The sequence below is a fragment of the Mycteria americana genome, chromosome 5 (genome assembly GCF_035582795.1).
Source record: "Mycteria americana isolate JAX WOST 10 ecotype Jacksonville Zoo and Gardens chromosome 5, USCA_MyAme_1.0, whole genome shotgun sequence".
Lineage (NCBI taxonomy): Eukaryota > Metazoa > Chordata > Aves > Ciconiiformes > Ciconiidae > Mycteria > Mycteria americana.
The window spans coordinates 14,374,288-14,393,535 of record NC_134369.1 but is presented as its reverse complement, the minus strand read 5'-3'; the positions used below and the strand labels follow the sequence as shown (position 1 = coordinate 14,393,535).

The window sequence follows — 19,248 nt, the reverse complement described above, 5'->3', positions numbered from 1 at the left end:
GCCTGTCCTTTATTTACTAGCAGTAGAGATGCCCTGTTATGTTTAATAGGCAACCATGGTCAGTAGCTAAGAGTCGACCAGAAGATTAAGGGAAGCTTCAACTGTTGGGGCGTCTTGGAAGTATGAAGAAACGTGGCACTTTGGTGATAGGATACATGAAAAAGAGAGCAGGGACAGGAAAAATATGTCCTTGAAAGAAATTAATGTCCCCAAGCAGCGTTTAGCCAGAGAAAGGATAATGTTTATGTATCTGTGAAACTCTCTACAGACAGGACCTTGCTGTACAAACCCCATTGCTAACAACAGCACCGTTTTAAGACACCATCTCAATGAAGAATCCTTACTGCCCTATTTTTAGCACTGGAAATTTAAAAGATGATGTGAGTGTTTTGAAGGACAGCTCTTCTAGCTAGATGCTGATCCCACATTATATGGATTTTCGGTCATTTCAGTTGCCACCAAGAGATCAGAACATGACATCTTGAAGAACCAAACATTGGACAGCCAACAACAGAGGGTTTATCACCACCACACCAGTTCTGGTGGTTCAAGGAAGAATCCCACATTTCACATCAATGAAGAGCAAACTTTTCACTGTTCTCAGGATGTACCTGCATTGCACAGGTAAGTGCCCACTGTAAAGGCACGGTGGGTAAACTAGTCTGGGCACGAAAATCATGGATCCTTGTATAAATGTGCTTGCTTAAATATACTTCCAGTATCTCTATCCTATACTGCAATCTCAGTTGTTTAAACCACTCTGAAGTACTGAATCTTTTAAATTTCATAGTCTCAGACATCTGGTAAACTCCATCTGTGCTATGGAACTATGCTATTTCAAGGTCATGCATTTCAGTAAATGATTCCTAGTGCATTTTGGTCCTGTGTGGATTTAGAGTTCTCAGAATTAACCAGACAGCTCTCTGCATCCAGCTGAGGTACAGAAATACTGGGACAATGAATTCTAGAAAAATTGCATCAGAAAATTAATCCATGGGAATAGGTCATGAAGGGTAAAGGGAAATAGAAATGAGGCTGCAAGTGAGTGGCCTTACAAAAAGTGAGTTTACAGGAAATAGCGGAGTTGGCAGTTTGCTAAAGAAATGCTCTGAGGCACAAACACACACCACCTTAGTGCAAAAGGAGGACAGGAATTTTAGTAAGACCAGAGTGTCTCAATCATTAGCTCTCCTTTGATCTCAGTGTAAGAAGGAAACATGCAGAAAATGAAATGTAGGTCATCATACTAAAGAGTTATACTAAAATGGTAATAGAAGCCTTCCTCGTGGAAATTACACTGTAGGTTAGCAAGAGAAATAAAATGCAAGGAAGGATATTTCTGAAAGTATATAAGTAAAAGAGGGACTTCAAGCTCAGGTGTTGTACAATACCAAGAAGTGAGAGAAAGCACCAGGGAAGGGAAGAGTAATTTTTTTTTTTTCATTCTTTTCTAATATACTTAACTGCAATCAAATAAGTAACAAATTCTTGTCTACATACAGAACAATGCATGTGTTGTTTCTGAATTACATTCTCTCTTTTCAGAACTTTTCTTTAATTCTTGTGGTCATTTGGAAGTCTTGTTTTCTCCCCCAGCATGCAGCTTCTGAAAATGTAGGACTTACGCTTTCTTGTTTCATCATCTAGGTTATTACTGAAATATTTAATAATACTAGATCGGGTCAGGTCTTCTGGATAGTTGTGTGGTACTATCCTCAGTTTTGTCAATGGACCACTGAAAATCACAGAGTCCAGTGTCCTCACCTGCCCTGCTCCTGCTTTAGTGCTGCCATCTAACATAACATGGGGAACTAGCCTGTTTATAAGCACATCATGAAAGACAGTATCAGAAGCTTTACTAAAATCAAGATATAGAACACATACTGCTTCCTCCTACTCAAATGCCTGATCACAGAAAAATATTTTGATTTGACACAATTTGTTCTTGGAGAAGAATATATTGGTTGTCAGTTACCTCCTTGTTTTCTTCTAGGTATTTACAAATAGTTTAATTATTTGTTTTAATACTTTTTGCAGAAAATGAGATTAGAGTGACTGATCTATAATTCTCTACTCTTCCTTTTCTCCCTTTTTAACATATTTATCCTCTTCAGTCTCCTGGACTTCTCACCCATCTTCTATAAAGTGCTGAGGGTAACCACAAATGCCTCTGAGACTACTGACCACGTACTTTACAACAAATGTTGTCAGGCCCAGCTGATTTAGTCCCACCTGCCTAAGTAATTTCTCACCCTTTCTTTCTCTATTCAAGCCTAACTATCACAATTAAGTGGATCTAGAAGAGCAGTACTGGTGTGGGAGCTTTGTGTGAGTAGTGGAAGTGTGGCTTTGACATCGCAGCTCTCTTGGCTGCACTATCTTACCAACTCCAGGAAAGCAATACAAACCAACTAAGATGTGCCCACAAACCCTCAGGTTTTTTACAAGGTGAGTGGCAGAGGTTTCTTGGGGCAGGTGGTAAAAGCTAACTGCCTCTTTCCATTTTGGGGTAGCAGGATCATGCATGACTGAAAGGCATGTGAAAATCTGGCTGTTGCCAAGCTTGAAATTCAGAAGCTGTTTTGGATATCCAGGCATTTCCTACACAAGAACTATCTTTTTGTTATCCTGCCTGTCTCTCATCGCTCTGTGGAAACACCATAAATGTAAGAAAGCAAATAGGCTTATGAGCATCAGGGGAAAATAAGTTTCTTATATCCTGTACGAGGGAAAAGGAAACCAGGAGTGTTTAGCCTTTTGGTGGTGAAGAAAAAAACCCCCAGTTTCTGTGTCTTGTGCAGGGCAGAGGCTCCGGTTGTACTGGGGTACATTGAAGTGGCTGTGTGCATCGATTGAGGTAGCTCATTTTCTGGCTAAGGAAATCCAGCTGTGGTTTGTGGGATTGTCTTTCACAGCACCGCTGGTTCATTCCCATCTGAAGCCCCCAAAACTGTGGAGGTGGTGGGCACAGTGAATTCGGCTGCTGAGCACCATCAGGCTGGAGGGGGCTCTCCTGCAGCGTAAGATGAGAGAGGGGCAGCTCGCTGGGGTGCAAACATGAGCCTGGCAGGTTGCAAATCCCCCAAACTGCCCTCATGCAGGTGGCAGACGCTGCCATCGGGGACACACACCGAGACGAGCACGGGGACAGAGAGTTGCAGGTGTTACCTCAGCTCTCAACCCTGAACTCGCCACCCACGGGTTCACTGCAGCAAGTCAGGAGCTGCAGGGCTCTGCAGCAGCCCTCTCCCTGGGGGCATGTTCTGGTGCTCCATGGCAGCTGCCTGCTCCTGAGAGACAGTGCTCAACGTGCCCCCCGCACCGGGAAATCGTGGATGCAGTGACCCACCAAGGCACGAGCACCATAACACAAGCTCCTCTGTGGGATGCTGGAGACCCCCTAGCCAGCAAGGTCTGGCCTTGCCCCGTCCCTCCAGCCCAGAGACAGGTCTCAGAACACGCCATGAAGACCCCTGTGATGGTCTCAGGCAGCTCTCTGCAAGGGGCACGAACAGCCCCACGAAGCGCGTGGGGCTTGCCAGCCTCAGGGGAATGCTCTGGTGTGCTCCCGTACTGCGAGGAAGTTGGGTCAGTGGTGACCACAGCAGACAGAAAGAGGTTTGCAGTGTAAGGGATGGAAGGCACCACGCTTCGTGGTGCAGCATGGACATGGCCGCTCTGCTCCGGAGGGCCCTCATGCTGAACAGCAGGGAAATGCCCCGAGCTTGCTTCTGCTGTGTATCACAACCAGCGGTTATACCCCTAGTTACTCCCTTTATCTGGAAAGAGAGGAGAAAAGGTACAGTCTCCTTTCCAATAGAGTAAGAGTCTTCTTGCAAGTAGTAATTTAGAGGTGATTTGTGGAGAAATTTTCTTTTGGGCTTGCTTTCACATTTTTAGGGTCTATGGGGAAGGTCTAAAAGGTACTAGTTTGGGTTTCTTTCCTGCTTCTTTTTTATCCTAGCAATATCATGAAATAAATCTGTAAATAAATACATATGTAAAAATATATGCATACATAACATCTAAACATATATGGAAAAAAATAATCACGATTGGATTGCTTGTTTTGCTAGAGGATTGCCTGAGTGCCTGGGTGTGCAAAACCTGACTTGCTCACTAAAGAACTGATGCTGGTGCATTCTCTAAAAAAGAAATAAATTCGCCCACATGTTAATTGCTCAGTGCAGTTATGTAAGTGTTAGGGAAAACATATACCGTCATAAACTTAAACAATCTTGTCTAAAAATCCTATTCCTACACAGTTTATTTTACTCTTTTCTCTTGGGATGTTATTGGATTGTAATTACTACTGGGTATAAACACATCTGAATTGCTAAAGTAATCATAATAATTCATAAAAATTGACAAGCCCATCTTACAAATTACAGCAAAAAAAGGGGGGGACATCGTATTTTCCCTTTGTAGATCAATTTCAAGCCTCAGGGAAAATGACACATTTTGAAGTGTTTACTATAGACTACTTTACTGGAATAGGTAGATACAAAAATAGATGAACATTTATAAAAAGCTGTAGCTACTTGGCTGAAAATAGTTTTACTTCTTACTCAGATAGAAACTGGTAAGTGTGTCTGAGGAGGCATGGCTTTTCTTTTCGTTTCTGGGTGCTCATTGTAAGTGTAACAGTTCACATTTTTTATACACAGGAAAAATTATTGCCTGTTTTATTCTGAATTAGGTCTTACATTCTTATCCCAAGGAAAATCAAATTGTTTATAATTTTTCTCCCTAGCTTCTTGTTTTATGGCTTTGAGAAACCTGGCTTCCTCCCATCTTCTTACAGTCGGCGGTGGAGTTCTAGGTGGGAATTGCAGCACATGGATCTCCTTAGATCACAATATCCGCACCATGTTCCGGTTACCTACCATGCTGACTCATGTCCCAGTGATTTTGTAACTTTTTCCTGTGATAAGCCTGTGAACAAGTTTTCTTTTAAATAAGCTATTATGTTCTCACAGAGCACTTTTAGCTTTCAATATGTCACTTACTGCCTGCACGTCTTCTAACCTTCCAAACCCACATCTTTTCCAGGCTGCCAATGTAAAATAAAGTTCTGGATCTTTCCCCCAAGCACTTCCTGAAATCTTTTTTTTCCTGTCATTATATAAAGCGCTTTGGTGCTCTTTCTTTTAAGCTTGCCATCTGGATGTCATTCTTGATTTTGTCTCTTTTTAAATATGCATATTCAGGCTAGACCTGAAATGACGCAGCTTCTTTCTGTGTAATGGTTCTAAAAGCTGTACTTTCTTTCCCAGTCGTTTCATCAAAACTTTGGTCACGTCTTCATCATCTCAGGTCTTGGTATTTCAAGTTCTTCCTCTCTGTTATGAAACCCTGTGTTTTCTGCCTCCCTAGGGATATGCAAACTGGGGCTACAAAATTTATTTTCCTGACTGCACGGACCATACAAAATCCCTTTTGCATCATCTTCCCCTGCCGCCTCATATCAGTCACGAGTTTCTTGTCTTCACCTTCTAGGCACCTCACTACTCAGCCTTTCCTAGGTTAGCTGATCATGAAATGAAACATGGCGTGTGTTGTATCCTCATCTCCATGTCTTTATTTACATGTAAACCCCTTGTCTCCTGAAACCAGGGCTCACAGCAAGAGCTGCTGGTGAGGGAAGACAAGCTGTCGAGTCTCTGCCAGGGCTCAGGGTGCAGGGAGTACAGACTGGCACTTCCAGGGCTGGTTCTGCCCTGGCTGCCCTGGTACCCTCCTCTGGAGGATCCAGCTTCTGGCCATTGACAGCACAGGGAGTACAAGACAACTGTTTCCATGTCTAAAATTACGATTATGCATAGATGTTTGAACAACCAAGGTTTTAGACTATAACATCTCTGTACTTGAGACTTTCTCCCTCTACCTGTGTTTATACAACAAACGGAAAACCATTCTTACTGGGATCTTTGGATGAAGCTACAAAACTACCAAAAAAAATGCTGTTCATTAATTGCTGTCCATCTCTTGTTTTTCTGTGATCACTACCTTGCACTTTGCAAGAATATAATTCTATTTGTGAAACTGGATTTCATTACCAAAATAACAAATGCAAAGAATGTAACAGTAATAGTTTTTTGCAACAGTCTTTTTTAAAGTAATGGATGATTGTGGTAATTGTTTTAATCCTTTAACATATCTGTCAGTGTTGTTTAAAAAAACAAGAAGATTTTCTTGTAGAATTCACAAGATTGGATAGCCACATCAGTGAGAATAGCTATTTAAAAGGATGTATAATGAAACTGAAACCTAAAAAAGATAAGGGACAATAAAAATGTTTTGTTTTCTATGTATCTTTAAACCAAGAAATCAGATAACCTGTTGCACAGAGATTAGGGTGTTCTTAAAACTCACTTAAAATCTGCTTTTCATGTCAGGGCCATTCCTGAGAGTGTATTTTACTTGTTACTGTGCTAATAGCCAACTATGAGATCGTAACTGTATTTTTATTAAAAAACACCCAACACTTGATAAACTAGCAGCAGTTCAATTTCTGTTTTCACTTCATCATAGTCTGCACTTTGGTTTTTCTTAAGCTAGAGAACGTAATTAGGAATCAGGAGAGAAGACTTGTCCTGCTGGCTTAATACTCACGCAGGTTCCGGATCCTGACAGCAGTCAGTAAGTGACTCGTAGGTGAGAGCACCAGAACCAGGACACGTGGAAAGTAACTCATTTCTCATAGCCAACCCGCCTTCAGGCTGCTAGTGTTTTAGAAACTTCCCGAGTCAAAACTGTGTCCCTGATAGCTGTGCTTAGTAGCTGCTTTTGCTCTGTGACTTTGTCTAACCTTTTGTCACTTAGATGCAGTTTTGTTTTCCACAGCCCCTTGTGGCAGCGACTTCCACAGTTCCATGACTGCGTCTGTGGAAAACAGTATCTTTTTTTGTTTGTTTAAACTTGTTTCTTCATACTGTGTCTGGGTGTCCCTTAGTTCTCCTATTTTGAGACTTTCTCTGTTCAACTTCTCTGTGCTGCTTAGGACTTTACAGACCTCTGTTGTATCTCCCACTCACTTATCTCTTTTCCGAACTGGAAAATCTTAGACCATGTATTCTCGCCTCTGTGAGTTGTTCCTAATTTCTGATCAGGCAGGTCAATAAGGAAACAGATGTGAAAAAGCAGTTTATCACTACAGAAGAATACCAAACCAAGGGGACCTGAGTCCTGGCATTCTTCTTCCAAAATACAGTTGTGAATTCCAGTGGCAAAGTGCTTCCCTCGTCTCCCTCTCACACAGTTACCCCATTAACTCATGAGGTATCGGTTTGTTTCCTGTGTGTTGAATGCTCTTCCCTTCCACTGAGCCAGAACGAGTGTTGAAATATGTCATTTATTATGTTGGGTTTGGTTTTACAGTTTTGCTTCTTTAAGCAGAGAAATCCAGTGCAAGAACTGCGAAGTTCAGCATGACAAGTTAGGAAATGGTAGAATTAAGATTACGGGTACATCATTGATTTACCCCGTGTGTATATATGGTATCATGTTAGTGCTTAATTAGCTCCATAATATGTTATTTCTCTGTTGGTCACTGTGTCAGGCAGACAGCTACCTAGCCAGGTCTGTATGGGGAAGGAGGCTCCTGCCTGTGGGACCCTCACCTCATTTGTTGCAGAGCCGAAACACGTGTCAAATGCAGAAAGTCTGGGTTTCTTGGGTGAATAAGCAGAAGGCTACCTGGATTGCTGTCCCTGCCTCCCCACACAGCCCCAGTGTTGTACCAGGCAAGTCCCTTCAACAAAGCTTTCATACATGGCCACTACTTCTTTTTTCGTTATTTTCCAGGTGGGAGGAGTGTGTCTACCTTACAGACTTGTTGGCGTGGCTACGCCATTCAGGAATGCCATCACAGCTGACTGTTGTTCTGTGCTGGCAAAAGGCTGTATGTATGCTTATATATGTAAAAATTGTATGATTTTACTGCTGTATTTCTCTTCTAAAAGGGGGGAGGGAGAGGAAGGGAAGAAGGAATTACCTGAAAGTAAGTCTACCAGCAAAAGTTCTGCTTCTTTGTAGTGTGTGCAATGGCCGTCTGCCTAGTGTTTTGGATGTCCAGAAACATGTCGGACAGTAAAATATTACCAAAATAAGTAGGTCACCACTGAAAGCAGTAGTCTGCCCCCAGCAGAGGTAGTAAGATGTAAAGGACCAAGGTGAATTTACCACAGACTGCAACCAGAGTGCTCTGAGCATGTACAGAAAAGGATGAATATGGGACTGTGACACCCAACGGTGCGTGACACTCGGGGGAGAGGGCAGAGGGCGGCCTTGATCTGAATGGCCTAAATGAGTGGGAACCCCATTCTCGTGCATGGTCACAAGAAGACCTGATGAAGAGCGGGGAAGGGCTAAAGTCTCTATGACTTTTTTTTCCCCTTTGCCCTCCTGGTGAATCTGTGCCTGACATGAACCATGCTTTGGCTTTAATCCCCTCCGTGCCTTGGCTCGGCATCTGTACGTAGGGCAGTAATACCTCCCTCCCCACCTCGGGGGTATTCAAAGAGGTTCATTAATGTCGATGAAGCACTGGCCGGCGGGAGGACGGCCGCCCCAGTAAAGCCCATGAGGAGATCAGTAGCCATCTCTTCAGCGCTCTGTTTGGAGGGACAGTCCGGAGGAGAGGGGGGACCCAGGGGCTGCCGCAATCCGCACGCTACAGAGCGGTGAGGTGCCGAGGAGCCGGATCCGGGCATCTCGCCGCCCGCCCCGCCGCTCCCGCCGCCGGGCCGGGCCGCGCTGCCCGCAGGAACGCGGGGCCGGGGCGGTGAGCGGCAGGCCCCGCCCCCTCATGCATATAGTCGCTCATTAGCATACCGATGAGGCGGGCCCCGCCCCCGGCGGCCATTTGTAGCCGCGGCGCCCTGGCTGCGGGGGCGGGCGGTGCTGCTCCGCTCCGCTCCGCTCCGCTCGGCGCTGCCGCACCGCACGGCGGGGCGCTGCCGGCGGCGCACTCGGCGGAGCGCAGGGGCGGCGGGGCCTGCGGCTGCTCGGCCCCGGCGGGCCCAGGGAGGAGAGCGGGAGGGAGAGAAGCGCCGGACCCGGCGGCGGCGGCGGCGCTGCCGCGATCGGCTCCGCTCGGCTCCCCCATGGCCGCGGGCTGCAGGGACGGCCCGGGGCAGGAGAAGTACCGGCTGGTGGTGGTGGGCGGCGGCGGCGTGGGCAAGTCGGCGCTCACCATCCAGTTCATCCAGGTGAGGGGCCGCGGCGCGTCGGGGGGAACCGCTCCGCCCGGCCGCGGCGCCGGGGCCTGGGCGCTGCCCGGCGCGCAGCGCGGGGAGGGGGGGGGCCGGGGGCGGCGCGGCGGGCGGCAGCTCCCGGAGGCGCCGCGGGCTGGTGGCGGCGGCGGCGGGGCTCGCCGCGCTGCCGGGCGGGGAAGCGGGAAGGCAGGGGCGGGGAGGCGGTGGCGTGACCTTGAGGGGCTCGGGGCGGCGGCTGGGGCGCGGCGCCCGGGGCGGCGCGAGCCCCCGGGAAGGTTCTGGAGGGCGGGAAGGGGCGGACGCCGCCCCCGGCCCGCCGGGCGCCTCCGCCGGGGGCCTCCGCTGCACTGCTCCGGCGGCCGGCGCCGCCGGGGTGGGGTGGGGTGGGGTGGGGCGAGGTTGCGCCGCGCCGGGTCGGGCGCGCACAGCGCCGGGGGTGCGGGCTGGTCGGGGCCGCCGAGGCGCCGGGACCCGTGGCTTCCCGGTGGCGCGGGCGGGGACCGGCTCCGCGCTCCGCCCGGGAAGTGGCAGTCGCGGTAAGCAGCCGCGGCCGGGAGAGCAGTGACACTTGGCGTCCGGCTCCGAAATAGCTGCCCCGGGGCTGAGCCTACGCCTCTCGTGCCGGCCCCGCAAGGGGCGAGGAAGCTCTGGCAGCCCCCCTAAGGGAGGAGGGGGATTTGCAGAGAGGGCGGCACGCTGTGCTGGCTCTGACCAGCCGTCGCCCACCGCCCCGCCGAGCTCTTGCTGTGGATGCTTCAACTTCTAGATAATTGAACTTTTTTTTTCTATTCATTTCCAGTCAAAAACGTGACAGAATAGGTGATGTAAAGCTGGCATATCAGTCTCATGAGGAAGAGTCCTTTTTCCTGTTCCGCCACTAATTCAGCCATACCCCCTTTATTTGTTTTCATCTTCTGCCCCGTTGCTTTTAGCGTTTCTACCGCTGTCGTGGGAGTGTTATTAATCTACCTCTGTCTGGTTATGGTGGAAGGAGGAGACAACTGCTTGCGTTCTGCTTGCTCGTATTGCTGATGGCAGATGAGCAAATCTGGAGAGAATGACTTTTTGTTTGTTTTCTTTAATTCCACCGAGGAGAGGCTGTAATAGTCTACTTATCCTTTAGATAGGCCGTTTGTCAGCAAGGCAGACTTGTCTTTTAACGCTTGGGGCAATGATATTTTCAAAAAATACTTTGTTAGAACAGGTGATCTGATAACAAATAGCCTATTTTTTAACTTCAGATTGTCTTTGCTAATGCATGCATCCATGTGTTCATTAGCTGTAATATTCTGTTGAGAATTTAAGCTCTGCCACATAGACTAAGTAACTCCATAGAAAACAGCACTTTCAAAATCTGATAAGTACTGGGTACTGAATGCTTGGGAGATCCAGTATTGTACAGGACATTAAAATAACTGACACTTTAGGAGAATTAGTTCTTTGGAAGTTAGTTAGAATACGGCATTTGAGATGGAATGGAAATCTGTGTTGTACAGGTGCCTTGTTTGTCAGACATGTAGATAACTGGTGAAATACTGGTAAGATACTGACTCGCTGGTCTGTTTGAAGGTGATGGGGCTAGAACAACTGCAGTCCTCTCAGTGTGTGGATTGAATTCCTCATTGCTTGTGTATGGAGATCATTAATTACTGTGGTTGACTGAAGCTGGTTTACAGCGCTATGCACTCAAACATGGTACTGTTGCTTTAGATGGTATTGCCTGCGTCTTCCTGTGGACATCTAAACTGGTTGTGACAGTAATGTGTGCAGCTGGACATGGCTTAGCTCAGTTCTGAGATGCTGCTGTCTTGGAAAATGTTGCCGAATGGATCTCCGGAGTCCCTGGCCATGTTAAAGGCTTTTGGATAATTTTAAGGTCGCAAAAAAAAGGTCTTTAACTTCTATTAAAGACATAAGGAGAGGAAAAGAAGTGAAGCTCACACTTGATGCCTTGGAATGTCCATTTATTTTAATAGCAGTAAGGTTCTGCCGAGTACTGGATAATTTCAATATTTGAGTGCTGGTAATTCGTTCTTTGAAGTAAAAGCTTGAGCTGCACCCCTGTAGAAATAAAAGTTTTGTCTCAAGTGGTGCGACTGACACTTGTCTTCTAGCGAATATCTGCAAAAGAGGAAGCTGTGTCTGCTTTGTCGTGTGTAAGAATCTCTTCAAATTAATAGCAGAAAAAGGAATAGTTCACTTTGGTGAGGGAACAGCACTGTAGCGTTAAGCTGACATGTTGGAGGTGGATTTTTCAAAACAACTTATTGTCAGTTTGTATTATATTACCTACATCTTTTTGCCCTCTCTGCTGCTTTATTGTGAGATAAAATCTTGCCACCACAAAGTGATGTTTAGCAGAAAATTCAACCTTCTGAAAAAAAAAAGAAGAGATAGCTGGGAAATAAAGACCTTCTGAACAGAACCTCAGGTGCCTTAGAGAAGAGTTTTGTATTGTTTCCATGTAGTTGCTGTGTAGTTACAGACAATAAGAGATGAGGCTTGGTGTATTATTTATATACCACAGTATCTTCCTGAGGTCTTAAAGCTTACGATGTTGTCAAGTGTGTGCGATGCCATGCAGCTACTGTAGTTTCTGTATGGCAAGTGTATTGCCAAATATGTTGTTTGTCTTTTAAGACTGCATAGAAACTGCTCCAAATTGTTTTAAAATTGATTACAAGCAAGTCATGTGCTTCATTTTTAGAATTTCTTAGGATTAAGTGACAAACTCGTAGTTGCCTTCACTAAAACGTGGATCTAGTACTGGCTCTTGCCACATGACAAATCTTGATGCCAGTGAAGGATTTCAATTATCTTTTGCTTCTTTATTGCTTGTCTTTAAAATATGGCTTTCACCAACTCAGTTTTGAAGCTTGAAAAGGAAGGTTTCTTCTTACTGATACTAGCAAATATTTCCACACTTGGTCTTGCTTTCCTATAATCCTGTATTTAATTTTCAGTAAATCAGTACTCAAGTACAGTTATTCTTGCTTCTACTTCAGTGCTGCTTATTACTTTCCAGTAAACAAGACTATTGTGGTGATAGGATATCATGGGAAGGCATGTGCTGTGATTTATGTTGTACCTTTGAAAGACTAAGGAGAATCCATATTTGAAAATGGGAAAACTCTGCCTTCATTTCAGATGAAATAAATGAAAACAAGAGGAGCTGAGGATGTGGGAAGAACCAGTTCATTTTCTTTCTTTTGCCAGCTTTCTGGGCTTTGTGCACAGCACATCCATCCTTTCCAGCCTTGTTTAGGTGTTGGCAGGGAACCAGATAGCATTCGTTCTTTTAACAGTAGTAATGGCTGAGGTTGGACTCTTATTATGGTAGTGATCAGCCTGTGAAGTGCTCCTGTGCACGGTGTCCTGTGTGTGACAGTATCGGTTCCTGAAGATTGTTGTGCCTCAGTGTGAGCTGAAACAACAGTGTTTTTGTAAGGAGGCTGAGTGAGCAAACCCGTGTCGTACAGTGAAAGCTCTTTCACGTACTGGGTTCAGCATCGTTGTGCTAACTGGTACAGTGCACTAGCAATGGTACGTAGATGTAACTGGTCACTTGTGTGTAATTGCTTGTGATCTTGGGTTCACTTTTGCGAAGTTCATCTAACAACTTGGAGAAGCTTCAGAGCACAAATTAGCAGATCAGAGCTTTCAGTGGTTAGATGACTGGTGTGTTCCTCAAAATTCTTCCTCTGGGGAGATAAACACAGCTCGATATTGCTCTTGGTGGGCCAGGATTTCATCCTGGAAATACCAAATCATTTCCTTTAAATCAGGATATGATATATGAACTTACTGCTGTCGAGTCTGTGCACTGTTTAAGACAGGAAGTGAAGACATTTTTAATTGTAGGGGAGAGTTGATGGGATCTCTTGCAGCTATAAACTTCAGGAAAGCAGCAGTGAATGATAGCTCAACATTACACCACAGTATTCTGAAAAACTCTAAGTGATAGAACTAAGCATTCCTTCTCTTATTTAAAACATACACAAATAATCCATCATGCTCGCATCCCGAGAGGCAGAGAACTTTTAAAAGGCATTGCAGCCAGTTAACTGGCCTCTTAGCAGGCTGAGGTATTTGGGAGTGAGAGCTGTGCAGAGCACACAGCTGTTGCCACAATAGCTTTTCTCCAGCTGTCATGCAGAGGTCTGTCACAAAATACCCCACATTCCCTTCTAACTCAGCCCTTTGTAATATTCAGGTTTCCTTGCTCAAAGGGAATACAGCCTAGCAAATACCTAATCACCCTCTACATTTTTTTTATCCTGCAGTTGCCATTTACTTCATGCCTTTTTTTTTTTTTGTTAAACTGAGCATGTGTAGCTAGTTTTAGCAGTATACAGCAAGAAAGCCACTAATGTTTTATTCTTTCAAATCTGTTCTGCAAAATAGTGGGTGCTTTTGATCAGAATTGTTAAAATTATGTCATACTGTTTTTCCTCTTAATAAAACTATAGCTTTTGTTTTGTGACAATGACATATATATTTTTGCATACACAGACTTTGGTGACTTACGAGAATGTATTAGTTAATAAATGTCACTAGAACCTTGAGATGTATTGACTGGGTGTAATTCAGTGCAGCTGAGTTGAGCTTAGTTTGTCTGTCAGCTTAATGTTAACTATGGTAATGCATGAACACGTTTGAGACTGGTAAAACACTTAATGTAATACAAAATGTATTTAGGGGTTCAGTGTTTGGGGGTTTTTTGTTTGTTTACTGATTTCATGCTGTACTTACAAGCTTAATTCTTACTGCCAAATATGTAAAAAAATATTTTTCCTACTGCTCTTCAGCTGTCAGTAACAAGTTCTGATTGGAGCCAAGCTTACTGTTATACTAATTAGTGAGCAAAACGAGTTGTATGTAGATTTGTTGACTCTTTAATGTTAATATTGGACACTTGTCTGAAAGCAAGCATATATGACTTGCAGATGGGTGGTGAGCAGCTGTTCAGACTTTTTTTTTTTTCCTTTTTGCTTTCCTTTTCCAAGCTGCTACTTTCACAAGACTGTTAGTTCTCATTAACTAGCAATAAAGCTAAAGGTGGGTTATCTCAAAGTATCTTTAATCTCTGTTATAGCTGTTGGGCAAGAAAATAGCTTGTTCTGAATTTTATGGTAAAGCTCTAAAATAGAGTAGTAAAGCAGATTGAAAAGCAACAACTGAAGATGCAGCTGGTGTTTGAGCCGGCGTGTTGAGTGTTTGACAGACCCTGATGTCTTAGTGTACCACTTTTGTAGCTAGACTTGGGGGATGTGCAAATCCCTCTGCAGTTTCTAGGTATTCTGACTAACCGTTGCTGGCCGTTAAAAAAAAAAAAATGTTCTTCAAGTAAGTGCATAAGAAAATCAAAGGAATAAAATGCCATGAATTCCAGGCTGCAGATTCATGCAGGGCTATGCTAGGACTGGTATGCTTACATTTTGATAAAGCATGGGGCCTTTTTATGGTGAGTAGTACAATGTAACACAAGGTGACAAAATACAGCTTAGGAGAGTGAGCAACTGATTGTTGGCATCTGTTGAGGTTAAAGGTGGGAAATAAAAATCCTAATCAAAATGAAGCACTTGTGATGCAGTCACCTGGAATAATAAGGGCTGCTTGTTGCGCTCCTTGTGAAACTTGAATTGCTCTGCTCCTTGCTTTCTAGGGCACTGCTACTAAACAAAAGATTTGTCTTGCTCCGGTTAGTTGTATATCTATAGCCTGGAAAAGTCAGTAGATGACTTCGGGCTTCGCTTGCAGGCAAGAAGGAAGCGTTGGTTTGCGTGTTAGTGTTCTGGTATAGCTAGCAATGGCATAAGGCATCATAACTTAGCCAGCAGGGATGCTGTGTATTAATATATGTGTAGGGTAGAACTGAGCTTGGTTTAAAAGCTGGCATAAAGTTGGAGTAGTGCTTAAATTTTGAGATGCTGATCATTCTGGTTTTGAGGAATTTACAATCCTTTCCCAAAGTGAAATTCCTTTGAGATAACTTAAACCACACTGCAGTCAGAAAGCACCTTTCCATGTGTTAACCCCTAGCAGCAGTTGCTTATATAGCAAGTAAATATTGACATACCTTTTGGTTATCAGGTTGTCTTCTACCGCCACTTGCACAAGGAGTGCTGGCACAGCTTCCCGGATTACTGGCTGGCGTGCCCTTTGTGCTCTCGAGGATGAATAGGCAGCCGCTGGCCCATAGCTGTGTTCCTCCTTCTTGTGCTAGAGGGAGAGGCTCCTGATTCTGGTTTTGGCTGGAGCTCTGAATTCCAGTAATCGGTAGTGGTGGTAGAGGGTAGCTGTTATAAGTAGAGCCCTTATATTGAGGGAATTTTGAAGGACCTGAAGGGCTCATGTTTGTATACCTTAGGCAACCTGTCTGCATTTACCAAAAGCATTACCAGCGCTGAAAATGTGACTGAGCTCCTTGACGTACCTGACGATAAATAGCGGCTTCGTGAAGTGAAATGTAGCAGTCTTCTGGCTAGCTGGTAGGAAGCTAGGTTTTCTTGCAGACCTTCCTAAATGAGTCACTCTTCAGGTCTAGACTGGTATGACACAAGTGGATAATTTCTCTGTTGGTTCTGACGATTCAGGTGGCTTAACTGCACTGGTTTGGTAGTCTTGTCTTCAGTTATGGCCATAAGCACTGTTAAAGGAAAATGTAACATCCAGGTAAACGCAGCACTTACTATAAATGTGTTCTATTTCAAGAATTATGTAAAACCAGCATTAAAACTGAAATCACACCTGTAATTGTTCCTTTTTTTTTTTTTTTTTTTTTTTTACTTTTCCCAGTTGCTTTGCATAAAATATGTCCAAAGATTTCTGGATGAAACTTTGATCAACCAAGACAATTTTTTTACTGAAAGGGGTAAACTGAATGGGATCCAGATTGAAAAGCTTAATAGTAAATAATACCGGTAGGTAACGTTTGCCTGGTAAATGGTTTGCCTTACTAAGTTGCTGGAGTTTTGTTTTGAAATGCTGATGGGTAGTAGCAGTAGCCTGTTACTACAAATTTACAGAGTTGAATTGGATACTGGGTGAATTATTTCTATCTGAGCAGTGAGTGAGGCCCTACCTGTTTGTCTTGAACTGTATCTTTCTTTACTAAGAGAGGTATACCCTGTGATTGTGAACAATTTTTTTCTTGGCTCTCTTTTACCTTTTGTTCTTTGCCATTTTTATGTTCTATCTCACAGCTTAAGAGTGGTTGCAGCTTGGGTCCGGGATAGCCTGTAAGGCACTCTGGCAACAGGTAATGCAAAAGACAGTATTTCTTTCCTCTCTTTATAACTTAGTTGCTTGAAGTAGATAACAGACAAAAAGGATGTTTACTTAAATCTGTTTGCCTTGCCTTTTCTTACTTACTCTCCTCTGACAACACACCATGCGTATACTTAAGCTAGTCACATCTCAATGTGTAAACTGGCTGATACGCAGCACTGCTTGTAGACGGAACCTCCGTGAGATTAAAGTTACTTTTTTTTTTTTTTAATAGATTGCTTGCTCTTACTAGTTGCTTTTAAGAGGGTGGCTGGAATGCAGTGCACGGGCTTTTCATGGTTAAGTTAAAGAAGGTCACGTATTCATGTTTGAAGCGCTTGATCTTGCGCCTAATCAAGCATTGTGTGCAACGCTGCCGTCCTTAAAGCGAGGTCAGGGTTTTGCTGGAACGGGAAAGGCTGGAGAACTTGCGCTCTAGCTCCTCCTCAAGTATACACAGAGCCTAAACCTGAGCTGGGTTCCTGAGGAGGACTGTGGTGCCCTTCTCTAAGGGCTGTAAGCTCTACTCACGGACGGAGATCCTGTTGGACGATGGAGTTCTGTGGTGATTTTTGGAACATACAAATGTGCTCACACAAAAGTTCACAAAGGACTGAAAAGGAGAAGGTGCGTTTCCAGAGGCTTGTGTGGAGCTCCCCGTAACCGCCATGGAAAGCGAGGGCTGTGTGTATGGCCACGAGGGCTGTGCTGAAGCCGTCACAGGTCGGGGCAGCATGCTGGTACAGCTGAAGAAGTTGAAGGGCCTTGAAAGTGAGGGCAAGTTGACCGTTCATTTCCTTTTTAGAAGGGAACAGCCAGTGAGGAGGCACAAGGCTAGGGAAATGTTTTTACTCTTAAAGCCTGAAAAACAGGGCTTTGCTGTAATTGCGGGTTTAATTTGATAAGCTAGTACTACCAGTAAGGAAAAATGCTCAACAGGTCCCCGCACTGCCACAGCAATTTACCACTATAGCTATTTACTCCATCTAGTTCACTGAAACTCTGCAAGCGCTCGGAGTTAAAAATAACCAGGGAATGTTTTTACCCGGGATCGGTTACCCTGTCTGGTTCGCTGTGTGGCTCTGCAAACAACTTCATCTGGCAGTCATGCTCGTTTAACCAGACCTGCACCAGCTTCTTAGCTGTGTCCAGAAAGTAAACTGTAGTTTCTGGTGAATCTAGATAGGAGTGAGTTCAGATGGTAGGAATGTATGCAAAAGGGTGCTATTAAAGATAGCATAAAGTACTAGCTGCTAGGACCAGCGTGCATTAATAATTAACTAGATGTTAGCACTGACACACAAAAATGCTACGGTTCAAGCAAAAAAAAAAAAAAAAAAAAGAGGGTAACACTAATAACCAAAGTATTCTACAAATATCTTTATGCAGACGACCTGTGAGAAGTGGTGTTTTTCAGCAGATTAACCTTAGGTAAACATGTTCGTAACTATCATGTGTGTCACTTCCCTCAGGTCTTTTAAGCCAGAAAATAAAGTTGAGCTTCCACACAACTTACAGGAAAATTATTTTTCCAGTCCTGTTCTGAGTATTCTTAACTGTAGTGATATAATATGTTGAGTCACTAGTTATATTTGCTAGGAAAAGGAGAAATTTTTAAATCACTGCAGTTACCATTTTGGGTTTTTCTGGCAAAACTAACTTGCTCAGCTCATACCACAGATCATCATCAGCATTCCTGATTTAAGCAGGTATAAATCTATAAACCTGCAAGCAAATCTGAATATTTTGCTTTTTATGTGGTAAGTAGACCATGAAATGGTAGGATGCTGGTAATAAATCTGTGTGAAAGATCTGGCATCTTTGGGTAGCGAAGTGATCTGTTTAAATTTGTTATGTTATTAGACTTATTCTGTGTAGGGAAAGTAAATGGGATTACAGTAATAGGTACTGCTTGAGGTAGGGGGTTTCTAAATTGCATGTTCCTAATAGTATTTCTGTGTTTGTCTGTCCTGTTATGAAGGCCTCTTATATAGTTGATAATAAACTTATGTATGTGCTACCAACTCTACTACTTAAGAAAAAGATTCTGTTATAAAATGCACACAATGTTTGCCTGTACTACCTTACACTAAGAAGTCTTCATTAGTAAAACCTGATAAAATAAGTAATGGTGATGTATTTAAAATGATTCTGGCTTTGCATGACCCAGCATTACTAAGAACACGATTATCAGTGTATTTTAAGTTTGTCTTGCAATTTCAATTGCTGCTCGGGATTTTTTTTCTAGTAGTTAGTCTTCAAAGTTCTCCAGAAACATACTATCCTTGCATCTTATTCTCCTGCCTTCTCCCAGACCCCAGACAAAGTTATCTGAATCTTGACCACATGTCCTGACTGAGATTTCCAAGACACAAATACATGTGCTGTACCATTTTGACTTCCCATACTTTGACTTTCTTTTAAGGGATGTTCCTCCTCCCCAGGAGTCAGGCTCTCCCCTTGCTGGGAGTTCCCAGCTTGAGGTCCTGCTTGGGGTCTTAAAATATCATGGGTGGAGACAATATCCTCCTGTGCTCAGCAGCACTCCCGTAGTGCTGCAGTTAATTTGGAGAACTTCATTGGTAGGTTGTATGCCATGATAAACAATTTCCAGATCCTCAAGTTTGAAAGTAAACTTGTGAGGCCAAAATCCCTCTTAGCACATAAGCAAGGTAAAACAACTCTAATGTAAGCTGAATATGTCTTGCCTTACTGTCTAGAGAGTATTTAAATGAGAAGTTTTAAACTGTGGAAATATCTT

General features: G+C 44.0%; 1 protein-coding gene and 1 long non-coding RNA gene across 2 annotated transcripts in view; both read left to right on the top strand.

The window, feature by feature from the left end:
- Nucleotides 1-510: 510 nt before the first annotated feature.
- Nucleotides 511-7,880, top strand: LOC142409687 (uncharacterized). The gene is made up of 3 exons (XR_012775739.1): nucleotides 511-624; nucleotides 2,273-2,448; nucleotides 7,807-7,880. It is a non-coding gene; the product is annotated as an uncharacterized LOC142409687 (long non-coding RNA).
- Nucleotides 7,881-8,861: 981 nt separating this feature from the next.
- RRAS2 (RAS related 2) overlaps nucleotides 8,862-19,248 on the top strand; it is a 45,775-nt gene continuing 35,388 nt past the window's right edge. Inside the window, exon 1 of the mRNA XM_075502199.1 lies at nucleotides 8,862-9,212. Coding sequence (XP_075358314.1) covers nucleotides 9,108-9,212 — 105 coding nt within the window. The 5' untranslated portion in view covers nucleotides 8,862-9,107. The remainder of the gene's footprint in view (nucleotides 9,213-19,248) is intronic.